The 23394-nt window shown below is 40.7% G+C and overlaps 1 protein-coding gene and 1 long non-coding RNA gene across 6 annotated transcripts in view; both read left to right on the top strand.

Annotated features, from left to right (window-relative positions):
- LRP2 (LDL receptor related protein 2) overlaps positions 1–23394 on the top strand; it is a 219338-nt gene that overhangs the window by 184846 nt on the left and 11098 nt on the right. For all 5 annotated transcript variants that reach the window (XM_032293063.1, XM_032293061.1, XM_032293064.1 and 2 more), the window contains 9 exons: positions 2202–2330; positions 5744–5875; positions 6842–6973; positions 8643–8786; positions 10404–10569; positions 12203–12331; positions 17463–17683; positions 18488–18664; positions 21319–21438. In XM_032293063.1, coding sequence (XP_032148954.1) covers positions 2202–2330; positions 5744–5875; positions 6842–6973; positions 8643–8786; positions 10404–10569; positions 12203–12331; positions 17463–17683; positions 18488–18664; positions 21319–21438 — 1350 coding nt within the window. The remainder of the gene's footprint in view (positions 1–2201; positions 2331–5743; positions 5876–6841; positions 6974–8642; positions 8787–10403; positions 10570–12202; positions 12332–17462; positions 17684–18487; positions 18665–21318; positions 21439–23394) is intronic.
- LOC116561218 lies at positions 21596–22620 on the top strand. The gene is made up of 2 exons (XR_004273338.1): positions 21596–21865; positions 21945–22620. It is a non-coding gene; the product is annotated as an uncharacterized LOC116561218 (long non-coding RNA).

Consider the following 23394-nt stretch of genomic DNA (forward strand, 5'->3'; position numbering starts at 1 on the left):
GTGCTCACAGTCCATGGGTCAGAACCAGTCACATGGCCCTGATCTAACTATAAGGGAGACTGCAAGAACTCATTCTCATACAATTTACCCTTGTGTCACTAAATATTCCTTTATGATTTTCTTCTCACACTCTTAACCCCTCCCCAAGGGACATAGCTCATAGTCCATTCAGAAACTGAAATCCAGGACCTCTGGGTAATGGGCAGTAGCCACTCAATCAGTTCCAGATGTGGTTCCTCTTGGTTTGGAGACCCACAAACTAATAAACTAGTTTTATCAGTGCCATCGGCTCCTAATAGGTAGTGGCAGAACAGGGGCAACACAATAGAAATAAACATTCCCATTGGAAAAAAAAGAGAGAATCATGGCAATCACCAGTCTGTAGCAATTCTGAAGTCCCACTGGGCTAGGATGACACATGTTGACACAGGACAGTCCTGATTCATGTCTGCTGCCCTGGTGGAATTATGAATAGCACCACCTTTATGTTCAAAAGCACACTGGCTTGGAAAGGAGGGTAAATTACATAGTGACTCTGGGAAGACATCATAAAGGTCCCTTCTTCGGGGAATGGACAGGATTTATTGATTAGCTTGTGCCTCTGCTCTGAGAGGAACTCCTATGTCCAAGTGTCCCTCATTGTCTCTGAGTCTACCCTTTGAGAGTTTTTCCTTGTCTATTTTCCTCTTCAAATGAAGAGGGAAAGGGAAATATTGCTCCCATTAGAGCCTGCACAAGTTTCTCAGCCTACTTCTTGCTTACAGAAGGTTGGGACCCCAAGTTTTTTTTTTTTTTTTTTTTTTTTTTTGAGACAGAGGTTCGCTCTTGTTACCCAGGCTGGAGTGCAATGGCGCGATCTCGGCTCACCGCAACCTCCGCCTCCTGGGTTCAAGCAATTCTCCTGCCTCAGCCTCCTGAGTAGCTGGGATTACAGGCACGCACCACCATGCCCAGCTAATTTTTTGTATTTTTAGTAGAGACGGGGTTTCACCATGTTGACCAGGATGGTCTCGATCTCTTGACCTCGTGATCCACCCGCCTCGGCCTCCCAAAGTGCTGGGATTACAGGCTTGAGCCACCGCACCCGGCCCCCAAGTTTTTTTTTTTTCAATTCTCTAACAGTGATAATATTTTGGTTTATTCGATTATACTTTCTCTCAGAAACCTACCAGGCTTTTGATCTGTTTGCTTCTAGTCCATTCTAAAAGTTAGTAACCTGATCTAGTGCTCTTTTTGAGACATACTTCTCAAATCTGCTGTTTTCTTTGCTTTCTTTCCCTCACATACCTTGTCTGAACTGATTGTCACTTACATCCAATCCATGTAGAAAAATAGGTGGGCAGTCATTTTAGCCAATGAAGAGGTTTTATTGGGACTTCGTGTCTCAAAGCCTTTTAAATTTCAGACTTTTATTGTTTGAGATGTAGATACAGTTGGCTCTTCTCACACAGCACATTTCTGCATTTATTTTATTTCTGCTTATAAGTTAACCAGTTCTTCCTTTAGCTTCTCTCTTTCTTATGCTATCTTGCCCAACTCAGGAATGGCAATCAATGCCCATTACTAACATTCTGTCTTCTAACCTTGCTCCATAATTGACAGCTTCAGTAAGCATGTGATCTGCCTTCCAGTTTTTTTGAGGTGATAGGTTTACCAAATGCTTTGACACTGCGTAACGTGATCTCCATCTTTCCTGCCTCCAATATCAGTGCCTTGTTGCTTGCCTCCTGACTATTAATCCAATGCCAAATATTTTAGGTATTTTTTATGGAAGTACTCTACTTCCCTTATCACTCTAGGATATTCAGAGCAATTAATACTGCTGTTGCAATCAACAAATCCTAAAGTCTCAAGGGTGTAACACAATGAAGCCTTATTGAGCACTCATGTAAAGGCCAATGCTGGTTCCACAGCTCTCCTGTATCTTGTAGCTGTGCTGCCTGGAACACATGGTTTCCAAGGATACATGGAGGAGGCACATGGGCTTTTTATTGCTTCAGCCCAGTAGTGACACATGGCTCATCCAACTCACAGTCCATTGGCTAGAACTGGTCCATGGTTCTAACCCAGGTGCAAGGGAGACTGGGAAATGTAGGGAAGCAATTGTTTATTTGGTAAGCACAAACTGTCTCTGTCATAGAAGGAAGCATCTAGCTTCATAAAAGAAAAAGTTTTGATTTTTACTCGTTCTTACATTACAGGTAGAAAACCCACCCCTAAACCTTGTACGGAATATGAATATAAGTGTGGCAATGGACATTGCATTCCACATGACAGTGTGTGTGATGATGCTGATGACTGTGGTGACTTGTCTGATGAACTGGGTTGCAGTAAGTAAACATTTATTTTTATACTTCATTGTAGTAACTCAGGTTTACTTAATTAAAGCATGTAATGACATAATGTAGACACTAACCACATTTTCTTGAATTTACTCTTTGCTTGAATTCCAGTCAAGCCCATAGCTAGCTGTGATTGAGTGCTTATCCTAGACCAGACATTGTGTCAAACATTCAATGTGCCTGGTAGCAATCTTATGAGTTAGGTATTGCTATCTCTTTTGTATGTACGCATGAGGCAACAAACTTAGAGGTTGAATGAATTGGCCAGATCTTACTGTCATTAAGAGATTGAGTCAGGATTTGAACTCTGGTCTGCTTCACTGCAGAGCACATCCTCTTTCCAGTTCACTGGGTGCCTCTTAAGGCTACGTATTTTGTTTATTAATCTGTACATTAAAAGCAAATCTTAAGCCAAATGCAGTATCCTTGGTACTTGAAAAAGCTTTTGAGGATGGTTGATCAAGAAAGGAACACCACAGGGGACCTTGGAAGGAACATTGATTTTTATTTTTAAAGTTGAGGGAGTAGCCAGGTGCGCTCACGCCTGTAATCCCAACACTTTGAGAGGCTGAAGCAGACAGATCACTTGAGCCCAGGAATTCAAGAACAGCTGAGGCAGCATGGTAAAACCCCGACCTAACAAAATATTTAAAAATTTGCTGGGTGTAGTGGCATGCACCTCTAGTTCCTGCTACTCAGGAGGCTGAGGTGGAAGGATCACTTGAGTGCAGTTAGAGGCTGCAGTGACCTGTGATTGTGCCACTGTACTCCAGCCTGGCCAATAAAGAGAGACCCTGTATCCAAACAAACAAAACAAACAAACAGAAAACAACAACAACAAAAACGAAGTGGAGGGAGCACTTTGTATGGGAAAAGGATGATTAACATAACCAAGGGGCAGGCGTGGTGGCTCACGTCTATAATCCCAGCACTTTGGGAGGCTGAGGCGGGTGGATCACGAGGTTAAGAGATCGAGACCATCGTGGTCAACATGGTGAAACCCCGTCTCTACTAAAAATACAAAAAATTAGCTGGGCATGGTGGTGCGTGCCTGTAATCCCAGCTACTCAGGAGGCTGAGGCAGGAGAATTGCCTGAACCCAGGAGGCGGAGGTTGCGGTGAGCCGAGATCGCGCCATTGCACTCCAGCCTGGGTAACATGAGTGAAACTCCGTCTCAAAAAAAAAAAAAAAAAAAAAAAAGTCTATCCTGGAACATCTGGATCCCAGAATAATAAGGATCGTTCATATGGGCTCTACAAAAATAAACCATGAGTTGGGTTTTTTTGATTTGTTTTGTTTTGTTTACTGTGAAAGTTAACTATCAATCAAAAGTAAAAATCATTTGAATCCCATCACTAAGAGAGAACTAACCTTTAAAGTTTGGTATACTTTTGCTATCTTTGTTTTGCATACATGTATGCAAGAAATATTTATTAGTATTTTAAAAAATTAACCAATATTCTATACTAACTGGAGCTTTTCAGTTTTTTCAGTTTGTTAGAGATATTTCCCATCATTTGAAACTATAAATTTTAATACTTGCATAGCAATTCATCATGTAAATAATAATAACTTATTGATTCTAGGTGTATTTTTTTTTTATATTTCTACATCTTTGAAACCAAGATATATCTTGCAGTTAATAACGTGTTAGTGTGTGTTCCAGACATTTTCTACATTAGTGTTACATAAAGTAATGGTGCATCAGTAATGTCTTAAATTTGTTAAAGTATACTATAACATAATTTATTCCCTATCACTGAACATACATGCAAGTTGTTTTCAAAATGTTCTAATTATAAATATTGTTATAACCCTTAAACATAAATCATACTGCATATTTTTTTTCCTTCTCAAGGGAAAATTCATTAACATGGAATAACTGGGTAAAAAAGTATGAATATTTTTAAGTCCTTGATGCATACATACATAGTACAAAATTTCTTTCCATGTGTACAAATTTTTGGCTCCGGGAGCAGTATGACTTAGAACTCTATGTATTTTACTGCACTCTGGTCAACACTTGATATGCATACATATATACATACAAACACACAGACACATATATATATACACACACATATATATATACACACACACATATATACATACATACGTATCGTATATGTGTGTGTATATGTGTGTGTGTATATGTGTGTGTGTGTGTGTGTATCTTCACCAGTTTTTCTGTAAGACCGAGGTTTGAGGATAGATGGAGACTGAGACATAAATACAGCTAGTGCTCGACTTATGACCACAATTGGGACCGGCAGACCGGTCGTAACACGATTTGGTCATAAGTTGAGTAGGCTATATGTACAGTTGAAATGGTGCATGCGGAAATGGTAGTGCTGCCGGAAGCTGGTCTGCACTGTCGTACGCCCAGTGGGGCAACGTTTGCGCTGCCAGACGCGGAGCAGTCGTGGATAGTGATTGTGGTCGTAAAGTGGAATGGTCATAAGTTGCATAGGTCATAAGTCGATCAATACCTGTATATATATATATATATATATATACAAACACACACACACACACATGTCTATATATGTATATAGACGTATATATGTATATATGTATGTATATCATTTTTTGTGTATATATATATATATACACAAATAGGAAGAAACTATAAAATTTCTTTTATATGAATTTTGTACATTTTGTGTAAAATGTACATGTATATGTACATATATATATATATATATATATATACACACGTACATATATATGTATGTATATGAAGTGTTGACCAGGGTGCAGTAAAATACATCAACACTTGATATACATACGTATATATGTTTATGTACATATTTGTGTTTATGTACACATATGCATGTATATGTATATATGTACCTATATGTACATATATGTGTGTACATATACATATATATGTATGTACATCAATTGTTTATATATATAAAATCAATTGGTCAATGTTAGGCAAGTTATAGTCTTTTTAAAATTGTATAGTTTCTTCCTATTTGTAACTTTGTTCTAACCTACACGTATCTATGTCTTTTATTTATATATGCCTATCTATCTATCTACCTGCAATAGGATTAAAGATAGTAGAGCAGGTGGTAATAGCTGAAGAATGTCAGGCTTCACAGTTCCGGAGTCCAGAATTGGATGCTCTGAGGATGAGCCTGGGAGTGCTGCATATAATGTGAACATTGCCTCAAGGTTTTAATATTTTATGCATTTTTATAAATGGCATTCAGGCCATTATCAGAATAGGAATCCAGATTCACCCAAAGCCCTCTGTCCTCTCCAAGTCTTGTGGAAAGGTGTCATTTTAAGACGTCCTATAGTTGGTTATGGGTAGGTGCTCCTTTTGTTATACCCCTTGACTGTTATTTGTGGCTGATCTGGTTTGTGATACAGTGATTTTGTTTTTCAGACATAGGAAAAGAAAGAACATGTGCTGAAAATATATGTGAGCAAAATTGTACCCAATTAAATGAAGGAGGATTTATCTGCTCCTGTACAGCTGGGTTCGAAGCCAGTGTTTTGGATAGAACTTCCTGTCTAGGTAGAGTATATTTTTTCCAATTCCTGTTTAGGTGAACTTTACATTTAAGGTTCTCCACCCATTCCCTTTTATTAAATAAATCACTATTTAATTCCCCTAATGGTGCCATATTCATGGTTTCATGGTTCTAGATAATTAAACTACTGAAGAATTGCTTTGCCCCCTGCCTGCATGCATGCTATCTGACCAGTGCCTACCTAAGTGCTTGTCAGATACTGTGTGCTCAGTAAAGTCTGTGGAATCAATATGAATGATGAAGGCCTTGGTGATGATGGCTGCTTATTATACCAGTGTGTGAAATCAAAGTCTTTAAAAGAAACAAACTAGGCTTACTCTCTTCATTGTATGTCAAACAACACATACTTGTTTTATACCTACAGTTACACCAGACATAGATGAATTGTAAGGTAAGGAGTCAGAAGGTAGCTTATCAAGATGGTGAGTGACAAGTGTGATTTTAGGTGCCTTTTACTATTTGAATTTACTCTTTGTAACTCATGATATATCATAGTCAGAAAATTTTCTAAGAGTTCATTTTGGACCTGAAGCTTAAGAACTCAATCGAAAACCAAATCAGTGACTCCTGTTCCCGAAGCTGGTTAACAGAAGGGAAGGGACACGGAAAAATACAACACAACAGGTGCCTTCTGAAAGGGAAAATGTGCTCTGCTATTGCAGAGTCATACCGTTTAAATCCTGTCTCCATTGCTTATCAGCTTTGGAACTGTGGCTTAATTGTCCATACCTCTTATAGCCTTTTGGCGGGATTGTACAAGGAAAATATTTGGAAAGCATGTGGAATGGTATCTGAAACCTAGTGTTTCACAAATGTTTGTATCATTACTTATTTTCATCTGTACTCTTCTTGGTCCTCACTGCTGGTGAATATGGGCTTTAAGCAGAAGTAAGGTCTCTAAAGAATGCATGGGAGCAGATGTTGCATATTTGGTTTTATTTTACCTACAGATATCAATGAATGTGAGCAATTTGGGATTTGTTCCCAGCACTGCAGAAATACCAAAGGAAGTTATGAGTGTGTCTGTGCTGATGGCTTCACATCTATGAGTGACCGCCTTGGAAAACGATGTGCAGCTGAGGGTATGATGAGTTCATTCCGGAATTAATTGACTTTTGGGGAAATAAATACTGATGAGTACACTATATGAGGAAAGAAACTTTAGATTCTGAGTTTTTCTTTTCTTTTTTTTTTTTTTTTTTTAACTCTCCAGCTACTTCTCTTCCAACACCTCTGTAGTCTGTCCTTCTCTCTCCTCCCCTGCCAGCTTAAAACAATAGCAATATCCCCCAACAAATATGTAGCAATTAAAACAAGAGTCAGCTGTTACTTATTTTAATGGATTTAGCCTCTTGTCCAGTTCAATAAAAACTTCAGAAAGTGGACAAGAGGTCATCTTCCTTAAGGCTCGAACAACAGCAAAAGCTTTCCTATGGGATGGTCATCAATAGAAGGAAAGTAACAAGGCCCTCTAGCTCCCACTTCACTTAGAATAAGATTTGAGGCCCAATAGTCCAAGAGGGCTCACAAATTGGGGCAAATCAAGGATACTCTGCTGACATATCCCCTTTTTATTGTTCATGGGCTACTGATCACAGACAGAAAGAAGTCTGGCACTGTCATAACTTCAATCATGAGTTTTACATTTAAGGTTGATGCCAGTATCTGAGAATCAGGCCTGATAAAAGGAGAGAAAGAATGTACGTCAGAAGTATTATACTCTAAATCCCAGAGGCCTGATCTAAATCATCCTATCCTAGTTAAGAGGCATGAGTCTTTATTTTGAGTTTGAAGTTCATACTAGAGTTTAAGGAACTTGATAAGAAAATAACACTTTATTTTGTAAATTAAGAGCAAATGGCCAAAATAGCTGTTCAATTTCTTCATACAAATTGAGCTTTTAAAGCATACATTTGACTAGCATACTTAAATATTTGACCTTCCAAACACTGTTGACAGTGAATGAAAACCAGAGTGAAGGCATTTGAACAGTTGATCTGGTAATTAAGCAGCAAATTTTAAAATGTTTAAATCTTTTAACTAAGGACATGACTGAAACAAATTGGAATATTCATATAAAACATAATATCAAGATAGAAATATATAAAATGAACTTCTAAAAGTTACTTAAATTGGATTCAATTGATATTATGCCAGTAAATTAAATTTTAAAGATTCTAGACAGAGCATCTTGGGATGAGTCACCATTAAGTAGCTGCTTTAGGTTAAAGAAATAAATCAAGGACAAACTAGGTTTATTTTTTCACTAGCCAGAAGCTAAATTGGGTCATAGAACTGATTACCTGCCAAAAGAGTCATAAAATCTATCAGTAAAGAATGAGGAATGAGACTCTCCTGGTAAACTTTTAGTAAGCCTGTAAAAGCATTTCTTCTGTGAGACAGAATGTCTGCAGTCTTGTCTATTTTGATGTCAGTAAATAAAAACAATTTCGTGAAAATGAGGACTCTGTGTAGGGGTCCCAGTCTGGCTTTGTTCCGAACTACCACTGAGGACAAAGAATAAAGAATTGGTAATGTCCCTAAGAGACATATTAGCTTTCCACTTGAAGTGGAGACAAGATGTCAAGTCACAGATTTTGTAACCCAGTTGGATAGTCAGCTTTATTGATTAACAGAGATAGATTCCTATAAAAACTCGTGTTCTTTAAAAAAAGGGGCAAGTACATGCTGTGCATTTTATATTCTGCTTTATATAAGGAAAGTATAAAGTAGCCCCTTGTTTGTTTACAGGTAGCTCTCCTTTGTTGCTATTGCCTGACAATGTTCGAATTCGAAAATATAATCTCTCATCTGAGAGGTTCTCAGAGTATCTTCAAGATGAGGAATATATCCAAGCTGTTGATTATGATTGGGATCCCGAGGACACAGGCCTCAGTGAGTATAAACTTCAGCATCTTTCATTGATGTGACTTTATATAATTTTAAGGTGTTGACTTTTAAAGAATGTATTGTTTAATGAGTGAATTTTGTTGCGTTAGTGGAGAGGAAACTCTTCCAATCCAGCATGCTTCTGATGCTTTAGTGTGGCCTTGAATCCCAGGCAGTCTTTCCTGATTTATTTCCAAAACTCCTCTCATTGCTAGGGTTTATCCTTTCTGGACCATCTCACATCTCCTTGTATTTTGAAATTTCTTTCATTGATACTGCAGATCTTGTTCTTTCTTACCATTGTATACCTTGAAAATTTCTACTGACAATTCAAAGACCCAGTTTAATGTCACCACCTCTGTGACAACTTCTATTACTCCTGCTGGCAGAGTTCTATGATTGTTCACCATGAGCCTATGTCATTTTATGGCACATGTTACTCTGAGTTATATAGTACTTGGCCACATAATATCACTCTATCCTCTAGACATCTGCTTTTTGGAGACAAAGACTGAATCTAATTTATCTCTAAATGCCTAGCATCTGACCCAACATCTAGTATACTCTATGTGGTAGGTGATAGAAAAAATTTAGTCGAATGAAGGGAAAAATGAATAATGCTTATTGTTGAATCTCTCATGGCTGTGTATGGGGAGATGACAGTAAGGTAGGAGTCAGAAAACTTGTCTTCTACGCCTGTAAACTTATCTTTTATGCCAGTCTCCCTTATCTACTAGCTTTATGATCCTAAATAATTGTAATGATTCTCTGAATCTCAGTTTTTTAATCTACAAAATCAAAGTAGTAATCTTGTTCTGCCTGCCTACCTCTGAGAGTTGTTTTGAAGACTGAATGAGATAGTATATATGAAAGATTTTGAAAACCATCAATAACTATGCCAATATAGGATTTATTATTGTTGTATTTTCACATACGTTGTTGTATGTCACATACATCAAATCACAGATTTTGCAACCCAGTTGGATAGTCAGCTTTATTGATTAACAGAGAGATAGTTAATATAGTCAGATTCCTATAAAAATTCAAGTTCTTTTTGTACAAAAAGAACATGAAAAGCTTATGCAACACAATAAGCTTTTCAAGAATGGTGCATACTAGGAAAGCAGCAGGTGTTCAGTGCATGCCTTTACAGTCACAGTCTTCCTATGCTTTTAACATGACTGCTGTCCACCATCCATCTGTCTATATATAAAACAGGACTTCTCATTAACATGGCTTCTTTATTGCCTCTGGTCTTGAGTATGCTTTCAAATTCTCAACAGCCTGCCCTCGTTTATCTCTATACATTCTGTTTTGGAAACTAGAACTTGATCCTAATAAGGGTAAATAAGCACTTTGTTGAAATACGTTTAAATCAATCACTTTTAAATAGAGATGACTAAATCTCACTAAGTTCTCAGTTGAAGCATTTGTAGCTCGTAGCTCAAGTTTGATAGGTTTTAAGGTTTGATTATACTGATGTCATTCAATTATTTACCTTATAACAATAGTGAGGAAGGAGGTAGGGATGTCAATAAATGAACAGTACTTCACCTAACTAGACCCCAGTTCTTTTACTTGATGCTCTTGATATGAAACTGACCTGTGTGTCTTCCTTTGTAGGTGTTGTGTATTACACTGTGCGAGGGGAGGGCTCTAGGTTTGGTGCTATCAAACGTGCCTACATCCCCAACTTTGAATCCGGCCGCAATAATCTTGTGCAGGAAGTTGACCTGAAACTGAAATATGTAATGCAGCCAGATGGAATAGCAGTGGACTGGGTTGGAAGGTAAATTTGCCATACATTTCCCCACTTATCTGTTCTGTTTTCCAGGTTAGAGTTCTCTATTGCTTGCCATGGCCCATGAGTAAGGCTGGGCCTGGATATGGGTACATTCAGCCACAGGTGCAGCCGGGCTGTGGTTGGGCTTGCTGAAGCCCCAGCAACTACCTCCACTTACCCCAGCATGTCATGGAGACATTATCATATCCTGTCTTTTTTGTGGGCAGTGAAAAAATTTGGAAAAGCACCCAGGTTAAGATTCGCTGTTGTATCTAGGACAGCATTCTTGCCAACAGAGTTCTGGGTTCCAAAATTAGCTTTCAGTATGGCAGCACTGTTTATTTTGTGAATAAATGGTGCAGCCTCACAATTCTCCCAGAAAAGCAGTTGAGGTGAAACTTTCTGTTTCTTATGGTAGTTATCTTGGGGATGAACAATCCACATCTTGTGTTTTTAGCAGGCTTGATAATTAAAACAGGTTGGAAATTTGAGTTTCCTGTTTAGTCTTTGGGATTGAGTTGATAGACATGTCAGTCTGTTCTGTTCTTCTAGACCTTTTCGTAGCCCAGCCACACATTTTGGATGGTCTTTAAGTAGAACCTTAAGTAGGGGTATCATCAGGTAGATGTGTGAGGTGCAAACAGATGTGGAGAAGTTAGCTCCTTCAAGGAAGATGTTTATACTGAGTTACAGTGGTGGGAAAGTGATTCCTTGAAAATGAACTAATAATGGAAACATGTCTGAGGGGGAAGATTCAGGGGTCACTGCCCTCCTGGAAAATAGAGAGTCATTTGCAGTATAAATTCTTTTTCACCTTTTAAAAAATATGGCTGGTATTCCTGGAAGACTTGAGCATGTTTGAAGAAGCTAATTGGGTCCCACTGTGCCTGCAGGCTAACAGGAGACTCAATTCAGCATTTTTGGTCAAGAAACAGGGCCTTCAAGAACTGGTGCTAGAGTCAGGAACTCAAAATCCAGACATTAATACTCTCTTCTGAAAACCAACCAGGCAATGGTAGATCGGTCTTCTTGTTTTAAGTTTTACCTCTTTCTCAGCCTTAATGAATAAGAGAATTAAGAAAGTGATAGAACTTTTTCTGTTTGTAAGAGACTGAGACCTGCAGCCTCAGAATGGAGATAAGGCAGGACAGTCTTTCTGCGTTTGTTATTCCGATAGGCTGTTTCCACTCATCTTTGAGCTGATGCCAGGTTCCTATTGATTCTAATGGGGCTCTTTCTTGAAGAGGAGGAAGTAGACTCATGAGCAGTCAGAGTTAACGCACCAGCCCATGGTGACTTATGACTTCTACTAGAAGCCCATGTCTCATAATAATGCCAGTCAGAGGCTAGTCTGACTGCTGTGTCTGCCATCATTGCGGAGCTGCCTGATTCAGGTGCTTTGGCTGGTGAGCAGGAGTCCCCTCAGTTCTTTACTTTTCCAGGTGTAACCTGCCAAAAATATTCCTTGGCTGGAGAGACTGGGCGTTCTGAGAGGGGGACTATGCTCTGATGATGGGTATCTGAGTAGCTCTCTCACCAGCCAGAACTTTCAAACAAAATGCTCTCATCTTCAAACCTCTTACCCAGTAATGATTATTCTAGGCTTTGCAGTTGTTTAACTGTGTCCCTCTGAATTCAGGCATATTTACTGGTCGGATGTCAAGAATAAACGCATTGAGGTGGCTAAACTTGATGGAAGGTACAGAAAGTGGCTGATTTCCACCGACCTGGATCAACCAGCTGCAGTGGCTGTGAATCCCAAACTAGGGTAAGTACTTGGAGAAGTCTTCAATGTTCTATATATTTCTCCCTGGATTCTCATCACATTCTGTTTCTTTTAATGTTTTTTCCTAGTTATACTGAAATTGTCCTTCAGGTTTTTGGGAGTAGCATCTATGACTGTTTTAAGAATTATAACATGCTCTTGAGATCATCTAGGACCAACTGTTTCTGATGGGGAAATTCCTTTGAGAACACATCTGAGGATCTTTCTGGTTACATGGATTCCTTGCCAAATCAGAGCTCTGAACTCTAAAGCTCTTGGTGGATTTAACTGCTTTAACTGAAGCAGAATTGTTTTTCCTTACATTTGTATGTTTTAAAGTAACTCACTCATTGAAATTCAGCTAGGGATTTGGTCATATTTTATTGGAAATAATTAAACATGTATATCTAAAATATGTAAATATTTAAAATGACACATGTATAAATATATATTATCCAGTTGTAGAAATGTTCCAATTTGCAATTTACCTATAAATTATCTTAGTGTAAGTGAGAACAATTATTTTTCCTCTGCATTTCAAGACGTTTATTTGGATAATCAGGAAGCTGAAATATCTTGGTATTTACATATTAGTTTAGCTGCAGAATAGTGACATTTTAAAAAAGTTTTTTGAATAACCCCAAATAATTTTCCTATTTGGGTAGGACCAGTCTAGTGTAGATATGCCAGTATTTGTAGGTAGAACACTATGAGCTATTACTTTGATTCTGTTATATTTCATATGTTAAATCATACCCTCAGAAACTCAGCAATGAAACATTACAAATACTTGACTGATAAGATTAACCCGTGATGAGTACTTGTCCTCAGCATTAGTCATTGCTGCTTTATCTTATCCACACAATATCTTAGGAGCAAAGAGATGCAAATGTGTTCTGTGGTATGAATGATGTGACTGTTTCCAGTGTGCTGTTTAATTTTTTCCTTTGTAACTAATGTTTAAATCCATCTGATATTATGATCACACTCTGATATCCCTTCACTGTTTTTCATAGAAATTCTTTTTTTTTTTTTTTTTTTGAGATGGAGTTTTGCTCTGTTGTCCAGGCTGGAGTGCAGTGGCACGATCTTAGCTCATCGCAACCTCTGCCTCCCGGATTCAAGTGATTCTCCTGCCTCAGCCTCCTGAGCAGCTGGGATTACAGGTGTGCGCCACCACGCCCAGCTAATTTTTGTATTTTTAGTAGAGATGGGTGTTTCACCATGTTGGCCAGGCTGGTCTTGAACTCTTGATCTTAGGTGATCCACCTGCCTCAGCCTCCCAAAGTGCTGGGATTGTAGGCGTGAGCCACTGCACCCCGCCAGAAATTCTTATTTTAGTCTTTGTAATTCCTTTCTCTCTGGAATGGTTCAGTGTAGCCCTGGGAGGGATAGGAAGTAAGAAAGGGTTTCACTGCCTAAGGCCTCCAGAACCGACCTACAACCTCCTCATTCCATGGTTCATTTGAAAGGCTCATCATCCATAAGTTTTATAAGCATAAGCATATATGATATGTGAAACCTTCTTATGGCATCTGCTGTATAAGACCTGCCACTGGGTTCAAAGGATGATGAAGATGATGACTACTGAAAATACCATGAGCAGCATTGGAAAGTGCCAACATTTATTATATTTTTGCTGTGTGCCAACTACTCTGCTAAGTGGTTTGCATATATAAACTCATCTGAATCGTATAAAGGATTTATAAATTAGTCATAGGTTTCTATCCCTTATTTACATAGATGGGCAAAATAATACCATGCTCCTTTAGATAGCAATAGTTGACTAAAATATAAGCTAGAAAGGGAGAATTGTGACGAGGAAATTCCTGAAAAATGCTGTGATAGTTCTCCCACCTTACAAGGGTCCAGAGAAGCTCTATGGAGAAAGTAGCATGGAACTGAATGTTGAAGACTAGGATCCACTGTTAGTATAACTGGTGATAAAGCATGTGACATGTGAGGTCAGCATGGGTGAGAGTGAGGAGGGCCACTTCCTGGAGAAAGTGGGACTGACATGGAACCAGGATGGATGTCTTGGGCACAGGTAGGCAAGGGAGCCAGGCAGGCTATTCAGAACTCAGGAAATAGCATAAATGAAGTCATGGAGGAAACAAAAATCATTCTGTGAACCTGTTGCATATTTTCCCCATTCCATTCCCTACCTTTTGTTTGATTAGTTTTGCGTATTTAATACTTTATTTTTTTTAAAGATGGGGTTTTTACCATGTTGGTCAGGCTGGTCTTGAACCCCCGACCTCAGGTAATCCGCCCGCCTTGGCCTCCAAAGTGCTTAGATTACAGGCATAAGCCACCATACCTGGCCAGAATATTTAATATTTTAAAATTTAATTTAAATTAAAGTAATTAATTTACTTATAGAGACAGGGTCTTGCTCTGTCACCCAGACTGGAGTGCAGTGGCATGATATAGCTCATTGCAGCCTCGAACTCCTGGGCTCAAGCAATCCCCTGCCTTAGTCTTCTGAGTAGCTAGGACCACAGTTGCAACCACCACGCTGGGCTTATTATCTTAAAAAAAAAACAAAACAGCTTTACTAAAATATAATGCACATACCACACAATTTACCCATTTAAAGCGTACAATTCACTGGCTTTTAGTATATGCAGAGTTGTATATCCATCATGACAATCAATTTTAAAGCATTTTCGTCACCCTGCAAGGAAACCCTGTTCCTCTGAGCCACCATTCTCCAGCCCTCAGTAACAGCTAATCTGCTCTCTGTCTATAGATTTGCCTATTCTGGACATTTCCTACAAGTGGAATCCTACAGTATGTGGTTCTTTGTGACTGGCTTCTTTCACATGTGCACCATTTTTAATGAAAACCAAACAAGGTGGTATTTACCAGTTGCTGAGACTTTAAAGGCCCCTGGCTACATTTTTCCCGGAGCCCAGTTTGTCTAAAATCCACACATTCCTCAGCAGAATTAAAGACTTGGCCTATGCTGATGCCTGGTTTAGACTAGAGGCAGCAAAGCAGTGGCTGCTGGGCCAAATATGGTCCATGGACACTTTTGGCTTGAACAACACAGAGCTTTAAGCGTTTTTTTTTTTTTTTTTTTTTAAACATAGTGTTGACATTTAAAACTTAAGAAAGAAAATCTGTATTTCTTGCTTTGGAAATCAGAGGAACTGGTAACACTGGGGAGGTCTGCCTTCCTGGGCGCTGACAGGAGCTCTTACACAAGGTCTTGCTCTCCCAATCACTTGATATCACAACCAGGATCTCTCCTCATTCATCTTACATATGTGTTCCTCTCCAGATATTTGAAATCATGCAAGCCCTGGTCTAGATTCTTCAGCGTCAGATCACCTTTGCTTACATAGAGTCTTGCCCTACAATTAATTATTCATTGGATGCAAAATATATATTTAAAAAGAGTTGCCAGGTGTGGTGGTTCACTGCTGTAATCCCAACAGTTTGGGAGGGTGAGGCAGGCGGTTTGCTTGAGCCCAGGAGTTCAAGACCAGCCTGGGCAACATTGGTGAAACCTCATCTCTACTAAAATTATAAAAACTAGCCAGGCATGGTGGCACACGCCTGCAGTCCTAGCTACTCAGGAGGCTGAGATGGGAAGATTGCTTGAGCCCAGGAGGGTGAAACTGCAGGGAGCCATGATTGTGCCACTGCACTCCAGCCCAGGCAACAGAGTAGCTCCATGAAGACAGACATCTTTGTATGTTTTGCTCTCTGATAGATCCTCTTGGGAACCAGCCCAACCCCATACGTGGGTGCCCTTAGTCCCGGCGGTGAAGAGGGATTGAGAAAAGGAAATAAAGACAGAGACACAAAAACAGAATTTACAGGATGAGTCCAGGGGACCAACGCAAGCATGGCAACCACGCTTGGTTTGGAGCTGTGGGCTCTGAACACTTATATTATGTGCACAATCTCATTGATCTTATGGGTATGGAAAAGGAGGGTAAAGGAGTAAGATAGCCAGGTGGAGAGCATTTGAGATCCTTCTAAGATATGCTAAACTAGTACTCCGAGTTTACCACTGATGGTTATCAGGGTGCAGCTGCATCAGAAGTATAGCAGACATAGAACGATTAAAATTAATCCATATTCTGAGAACCTAGGCAGAGCCTGAGGTGTTCCATGATCTCTGCCCTGCAAGGCTTTTCTCCTTTTTGCCAGCTCCCTTCTGCAAAGACCCTCCCAGATCTTGTGAGCAGAGGCCGCCTTCCTTCTCAGAGGTCTTTGCATAAGCCCTCCTTATGAGGCCCTTATGCGCTCTCCATGTTGAGAAGGCATTCATGGGACTAGAGCAGTATTCCCTGCTCTGCAGCCACCCCGAGGTGTCCCCGGTGTTACTGCGCTCTTGGATGGTCTTTACCTTAGGCCTCCTGTTGTCACTTGATTTCTAATTAACTGCACCAATAATATAGCTTAGTTTGGTGTATAAACTTCAGTGTACTATGAGCCAATCAAGCTTAAAATTATTCAGCTAGAATTTACATAGGTTTCCCCGGCCATCTTGACCCACAAATCTCAAACACAGAACAGTGCCTCTCACACAGTAGGCCTTCAATAATATTTCTTTTTTTTTTTGAGACGGAGTTTCGCTCTTGTTACCCAGGCTGGAGTGCAATGGCGCGATCTCGGCTCACTGCAACCTCCGCCTCCTGGGTTCAGGCAATTCTCCTGCCTCAGCCTCCTGAGTAGCTGGGATTACAGGCACGTGCCACCATGCCCAGCTAATGTTTTGTATTTTTAGTAGAGACGGGGTTTCACCATGTTGACCAGGATGGTCTCAATATCTTGACCTCGTGATCCACCCGCCTCGGCCTCCCAAAGTGCTGGGATTACAGGCGTGAGCCACCGCGCCCGGCCCAATAATATTTCTTAAAGAGTGAACAGCTTTCCTAAAATGTCCATCCTATGGCCAATTTCTATTAAGGAGGTGCAGTTTTCAGGAAGGATAAATCACACACACTCTCGCTCCCCTATTTTTGCTCCCCATCTTCTGTAAAATATAAAACCAGTGTCACTGAGCACCCAGGTCCCCGAGCAAAACAGTTGGTTTCCCTGTAGGTAATGCCCTGTGCTCTACTGTAATGAAGTCCCACCAGGTGAGATGCTACAATGAAGAAACCTTCTGTTACAGGCTTATGTTCTGGACTGACTGGGGAAAAGAACCTAAAATCGAGTCTGCCTGGATGAATGGAGAGTCCCGCAATGTCCTGGTTTTTGGGAACCTTGGTTGGCCAACTGGCCTTTCTATTGATTATTTGAACAATGACCGGATCTACTGGAGTGACTTCAAGGAGGACGTTATTGAAACCGTAAAATTTGATGGGACTGATAGGAGAGTCATTGCAAAGGAAGGTTAGAAATGAGTTTGAATGGAATATATTAAATTACTAATTAATATATTCTAATGTCTTTGCCCATTTTCTCAAGAAGGAGCCCTGCTCTTAGGAAATGGCTTATATAATTATTTAGAGACCACCTTCTACCCCCACCAACTCCCACCTGCTGAATTAAATGCAGATGAGTTCATTAGCAATAATTAAATCCTGTTTGTCCTTTTTACACAACTTCTTAAGAAAATGCTTCTCAGCAGAAGATATTGAAATAACTGAGTTTCCTGTTAGGTTACCCCCATAGAGGTAGCTTCATGTGTACCAATGTTAATCCATGTCTAACTGCTTCTGGACACATTCATTTTCACTTTGCTAGATTGCCCAGTATGCACAACTGTACATATCTAGGAGAGAAACATTTTTGTTGTTGTTCAGACTCTGCAGAATTGTAATGACCCAGCACATGTCACATTTTTCCTATTTGATCAGATAGATATCTTATGTTCAAAAGAAAATATAAAATCTTGCCATATAAATTGTTTTCCAAAAATGCAATATAATCAGTAACTTGAAAGTGAGCTAGGGCCCTGTTACTGGTGTTGTATACATGAATGTGGTTTAATTTCTGTCTTCCTGACCTCCTAGTGCAGCACACTTTCCCAGTCCCCTGTGTCCAAAGTCTGCCTGAATATTCCCAGAGCTTCAAGGCATTGCATGAGGGAAAAATTCAGGCAGAATGCCGTCAGATGTGCAAGTGGTGCTAGGGTATACTGGATGTTTTCTTTCCAATAACGTTTTGTTTTGTTTCTCCTCTGTGGGTGAGCAGCAATGCACCCTTACAGCCTGGACATCTTCGAAGACCAGTTATACTGGATAGCTAAGGAAAAGGGAGAAGTATGGAAACAAAATAAATTTGGGCAAGGAAAGAAAGAGAAAACTCTAGTAGTGAACCCTTGGCTCACCCAAGTTCGAATCTTTCATCAACTCAGATACAATAAGTCAGGTAATCACCAACTTTGGTGTAAGATACTCCTCATTACTTGGAAAACTTATTTCAAAATAACGGCTATACTGCTGAAAGATGGCAGTAGATAATAATAGACTAATCTCTTGGTGCATGAAAAGGGTATGTGTGTATGTATGGGTGCTGGGGGAGAGGAACGTTTTAACCATTTTAACCAAAGAAGGATAAAATGGGAGGTCAAATGAAATTATGCAAACCACCAGCAGATAGGTAAAAATAGCCCTCGTTGTTTGGAGTTATGGATATGTACTCCTAGGCCACAGAGTTCAGCAGAAGTCAATCCCTTGCTAAGTTTGGGTTGGGTTAACAAGTCGCAAAATGAGCATCAGAAATCTGATCCTTCCCATTGCAAGGCCAGGCTAGTCAGGTCAACCTGAGCTATGTAGGTCTTGGTTTAAAATGGCTAGTCATGTGCATTCCTACGTGCTCCCTCTGTCTCACTTTCCTAGTTCTGAGCCCTGCTTCCTCGGGTTACCTGTGCTCTAATTCATCCTTAAGCAGTGTATGGAGCAAGATGACAGGCAAGGGGAAGTGAGGAAAGGAAATAGTCTTTTACTAAGTCCTTATGTCAGATTCTCTCTTCAGTGTTAATTCAGACATCTGTTACTTCAATTACCTTATAAAGACCTCTAAAACCTTATAAAGACATTCTTATCCCAAATAAGGAAACTGACGCAGAGAGAGATTTAGTAACTTGTTTCCTAAGTCACATAACAAATGGGTAAGTTTTAATCTCAGAAATGAAACAACTTTTAGGCTCAATTCTAGCCAGCCCAAAACTCAGCATCTTGCTGTTTTGGGCCAGCTGTTTGGAATTGCTTTAAATTCCCCATGTTCAGTATGGCAAAGTCCCAGGTTGAATGCTATGGATACCTGGCCTGTGACAAGCCGCTCCCTTCCTATCCCTATATGTGAGTCATGGGTGGAGTCCAGGCTTCTCTTGAGTATGCTGATATTTTGAGACCCCGATCAGCCTTGAAAAATTGCAACTCAGAGCTGAGACTCCCATGAGATGACAGGGGTGGCAAATGCCTTTTCTGGGGCGTGGCTCCCTTGTTTTGGAAGTAGTATCACCTGTCTCCAAAACACTCCAGCAACACTCTAGACCTGACCACAATAATAGCTCTTGTGTCCTAAGTACCTTTGCAGCTCGCACACCTGGCAATTTTAAAGGTAGGAGAGGAGGGCACAGTACACCTGGAAAGGGAAGCCCCCCCCCCCAACCCCCACACTGCCTCTGGACCCTGAGGAGAAGGCAGAGGAAAGTCTGGAGGCCGGCCCTGAAGGAAAAGCATCTCAGCCAGCGGATGCTCAGGGAAAGGCGGCCCTTTTAGAAAGTGCTGGTGGAGCAGGGGAGGGGTTTGGGTGGGAAGTACAGCGCCAGCCCAGCTGTGCTAGATTAGCGTCTTGTTTGAACCAAGAGTTCTGAAGTTTGACCATGCTTCAGAATTATCTGGAGAGCTTGTTAAACATAGATTCCTGGGCCCCACCTGTCGGACTTGTGATGCAATATGCCTGAGGTGGCCTAAGACTTTGCATTCCTAACAGGCTCTCCAGTGACGCTGATGCTGCTGGTTCAGTGACCACATTTCGAGAACCACTGCTCCAGTCCCTTGCTAGTTAGAGTGTGGGCCATGGGCCAGTAGCCTTGGGATCCTATGGGAGCTGGCTAGAAATGCAGTCTCTCAGGCCCACCCAGACCTTCTGAATCAGGATCTGCATTTTAGCAAGATTCCCCAGGTGACTGGTATCACAACTCAAGTTTGAAAAGCTCCTCTCTGGAGGGCTGATGACATGGTAATGGGACAGATTTTGACAGGCTTTTGGAAGATGTCTTATGAATTTATAGCCATACTTTGTCTATGGTTACATCTTGAATGACGAACAGTCGGGATCACAGAGTGTTAGTCTGAGAAGGAATGTAAAGGTTATCTACTCTAGTACAACTGCTGGATAAATCATAATATATGCTAAGGTAGAATTCAGAAGATTCTAAACTTACCTGGGGAGCTTTTACTGGTAATACTTGAGCTCTATTCCAGATGAATTTAAATCTGAATCTCGGATTGGGCATCAATAGTTTTGAATAGCTCCCAGGCAGTTCTGAGGAATCATTGCTCTAAATTCCCTTTTCTTGCAATTAAGGTAACTAAAGATCAGAGAATATTCTCCTTGGAGGGTTGGGGTGGAAATCACATCCGGTATGCTTTGGGTAGACCATACATTATGATCTATCCAGATTTGGGTAGTGACAAATCTTAATATAAGTGGATCTCACTGGTCTTTTGAACCATCTCAAGTTGTTTAGCACTGAGTAGGTTTTGAGGTTAGGCAGTGAACTAGATACCCACCTTCCAAACCTCCTAGGGCAGCAGAGAAGATAAGTGATGACAATAGAAAATGTGAGTGGTACAGAAATTGGCGGGAGGGCCCGAGGAGGGCCTATGCCACTGCAGTGGGGTGGCAGATAGTGTAAATTAGGGTGAGTAGCCAGGTGGCACATGGACTAGAGGTATTGGGATGCTGCCTAGGCTCTGCTGTCAACTGGCAGAGCCACATCCAGTTGCTAGGTATGTCCACAGTCAGGTTATTCATTCTAACAGGACCTAACTGCTGTCTTACCTGCTTTCCAGTGCCCAACCCTTGCAAACAGATCTGCAGCCACCTCTGCCTTCTGAGACCTGGAGGATACAGCTGTGCCTGTCCCCAAGGCTCCAGCTTTATAGAAGGGAGCAACACTGAGTGTGATGCAGGTAGGGGCACTGCCTGAGCGGCCATGGGGGCCTGGGGGCACTCCTCTGCTGTCTTCAGGAGCCTGAAGAATCCGTGTACTGGGTCCTTTGCAGCAGATGGGGATGACAGGAAGGAGGGATGGGGGATGTGGGAGGCATGAATAGAGCTGAAAGGGACTTCTGAGAATTATTTGCTAAGATCTGCAGAAATATAGATCCAGTGTCCCTAAATCTATTGCTGTGTTGTTTTGTAAAGACATTTTGAAGAGTGAGTTTTTATAGGACCTCCACCTCAGGCTGGATTCCCATTGCCCCAGAATCCATTCAACCTTAACTGGAGTTCCTCAGCATAGAGAACCATGTTCAGTTTTGACAACTGAAAAAAGGGCCACCTTTTGAAAAGTGCTTTATATTATCAGGAGATGAAGACCAGCATGAGGAAACTGGGGTTTAATTCTCATCCCAAATGCTGTGGATGATCTATTCTTGGCAAGACCTTTTTTCAATGACTCTTTTAAATTGAGGAGTTAATAATCTGAGGTGAATAACTAGTGTCCCTAACTAGCATCCTGTGCTGGGAAAAACCTGTGAAAAAGTCATCCTGCAATTCACTAGCTGCCCATTTTATGGCTCACATCCTTGGGGCCTCCCCCCGTTTTAGCTGATGGGGAAATAAAAATGCTTAACCACCTTCTACCACCACGGGGAGCAGGCAGTTGGACCAGGAACCACCCTTCGGCTCATCCTAAACAGGCTGAAAAGTTGGCAGGTTTAGGGAATGAATCCAGGGAGAAAAAACTGCTTCTCGTCTCCTCTCTTCTCCTACCCTTGCACTCATCCCAATGTTACTGGGGAAATATTGATAGGACTCCAATATTTGGAAAAAAATGACAATTTCAAGCTTTGAGATGTGTTCCATGCTGCGGATAGATCATTTTGCCACCCATTGCAACTTCACATCGTAGGAGCAGTGTGGCCCAGGGTTGTCACCTCATCTACTACTTTTCTCATTTAAACTTTTTGCCAAGTGAATGATATTAAGATTCTTGTTTTAAAGAACGTTAACCGAAGAAAGAACATGAGTGATGGCAGTCATTCCATATAGGGTTTCAGTTTGGTATAATAATTAATTAAGCCATTAGTTCAGTAAGAGTTCTTGAGTGCCAGCTGTGTGCCAGGCACTGTTCTAAGTGCTGGATGTAACAGAAGTGAACAAACAGACAAGCCCCTGTGTTCACTGAGTTTACACTCTAATAGGACAATAAATAGAGAAGTCAACAAATATACAGCAGGTCAGGTGGTACTATGGAGAAAATGAAGGCAGGGGAAGAGGGATGAGGATGCGGTGGTGGGCATTCTCCTTTAGATAGTGTTCAGGGGAGGCCTGTCTGATACAGTGAACACTGAGTGGAAACTCATATTGGAGGTCTGAGCCAGGAGGGTATCCAGACTCTTTAAATAATATACACATGTGATCTATACTTAATTAAGCATCTTCAACATATAAGACACTGAAGCACTAATCACCCATCAGGTACATCCTAGGAGTATGTATGGGCCGAGCTGGGAGAAGGGACCTGGAGTCAGGGCAGTTTGGGAGGACTTGAAAATTCAGGAGCTCTCTAGCTAGCTGCCTATCAAGTATCTATATATCTGCACTATGTAACCGCCTGTTAACTGATCAATTACTGATGTTTTGGGGCCTTTAGTGGAAGTTTCAAGGTAGGCCTACATTAAACTCTTGATTTTAACTGGGTTCACGGAGGAGAATTCTGAAAACTTCAAATGATAATGTGAACATCTTAAGAGATTATTTTACCACTATGCTCTTGTAACTATTAATATATGCTCCAGAGTCTAGTACTTCTCCATGGTTTTTTTGGGAAAAATTCTATAAACTGCCCCCTCTCTTTCCACTAAATGTATATACGTTACCCTCCAAGATTTTAAGGAAATTCACTGGACTTAGGGGGAAGG

The sequence above is a fragment of the Sapajus apella genome, unplaced genomic scaffold (assembly GCF_009761245.1).
Source record: "Sapajus apella isolate SASKATOON/1434 unplaced genomic scaffold, GSC_monkey_1.0 scaffold28, whole genome shotgun sequence".
NCBI lineage: Eukaryota > Metazoa > Chordata > Mammalia > Primates > Cebidae > Sapajus > Sapajus apella.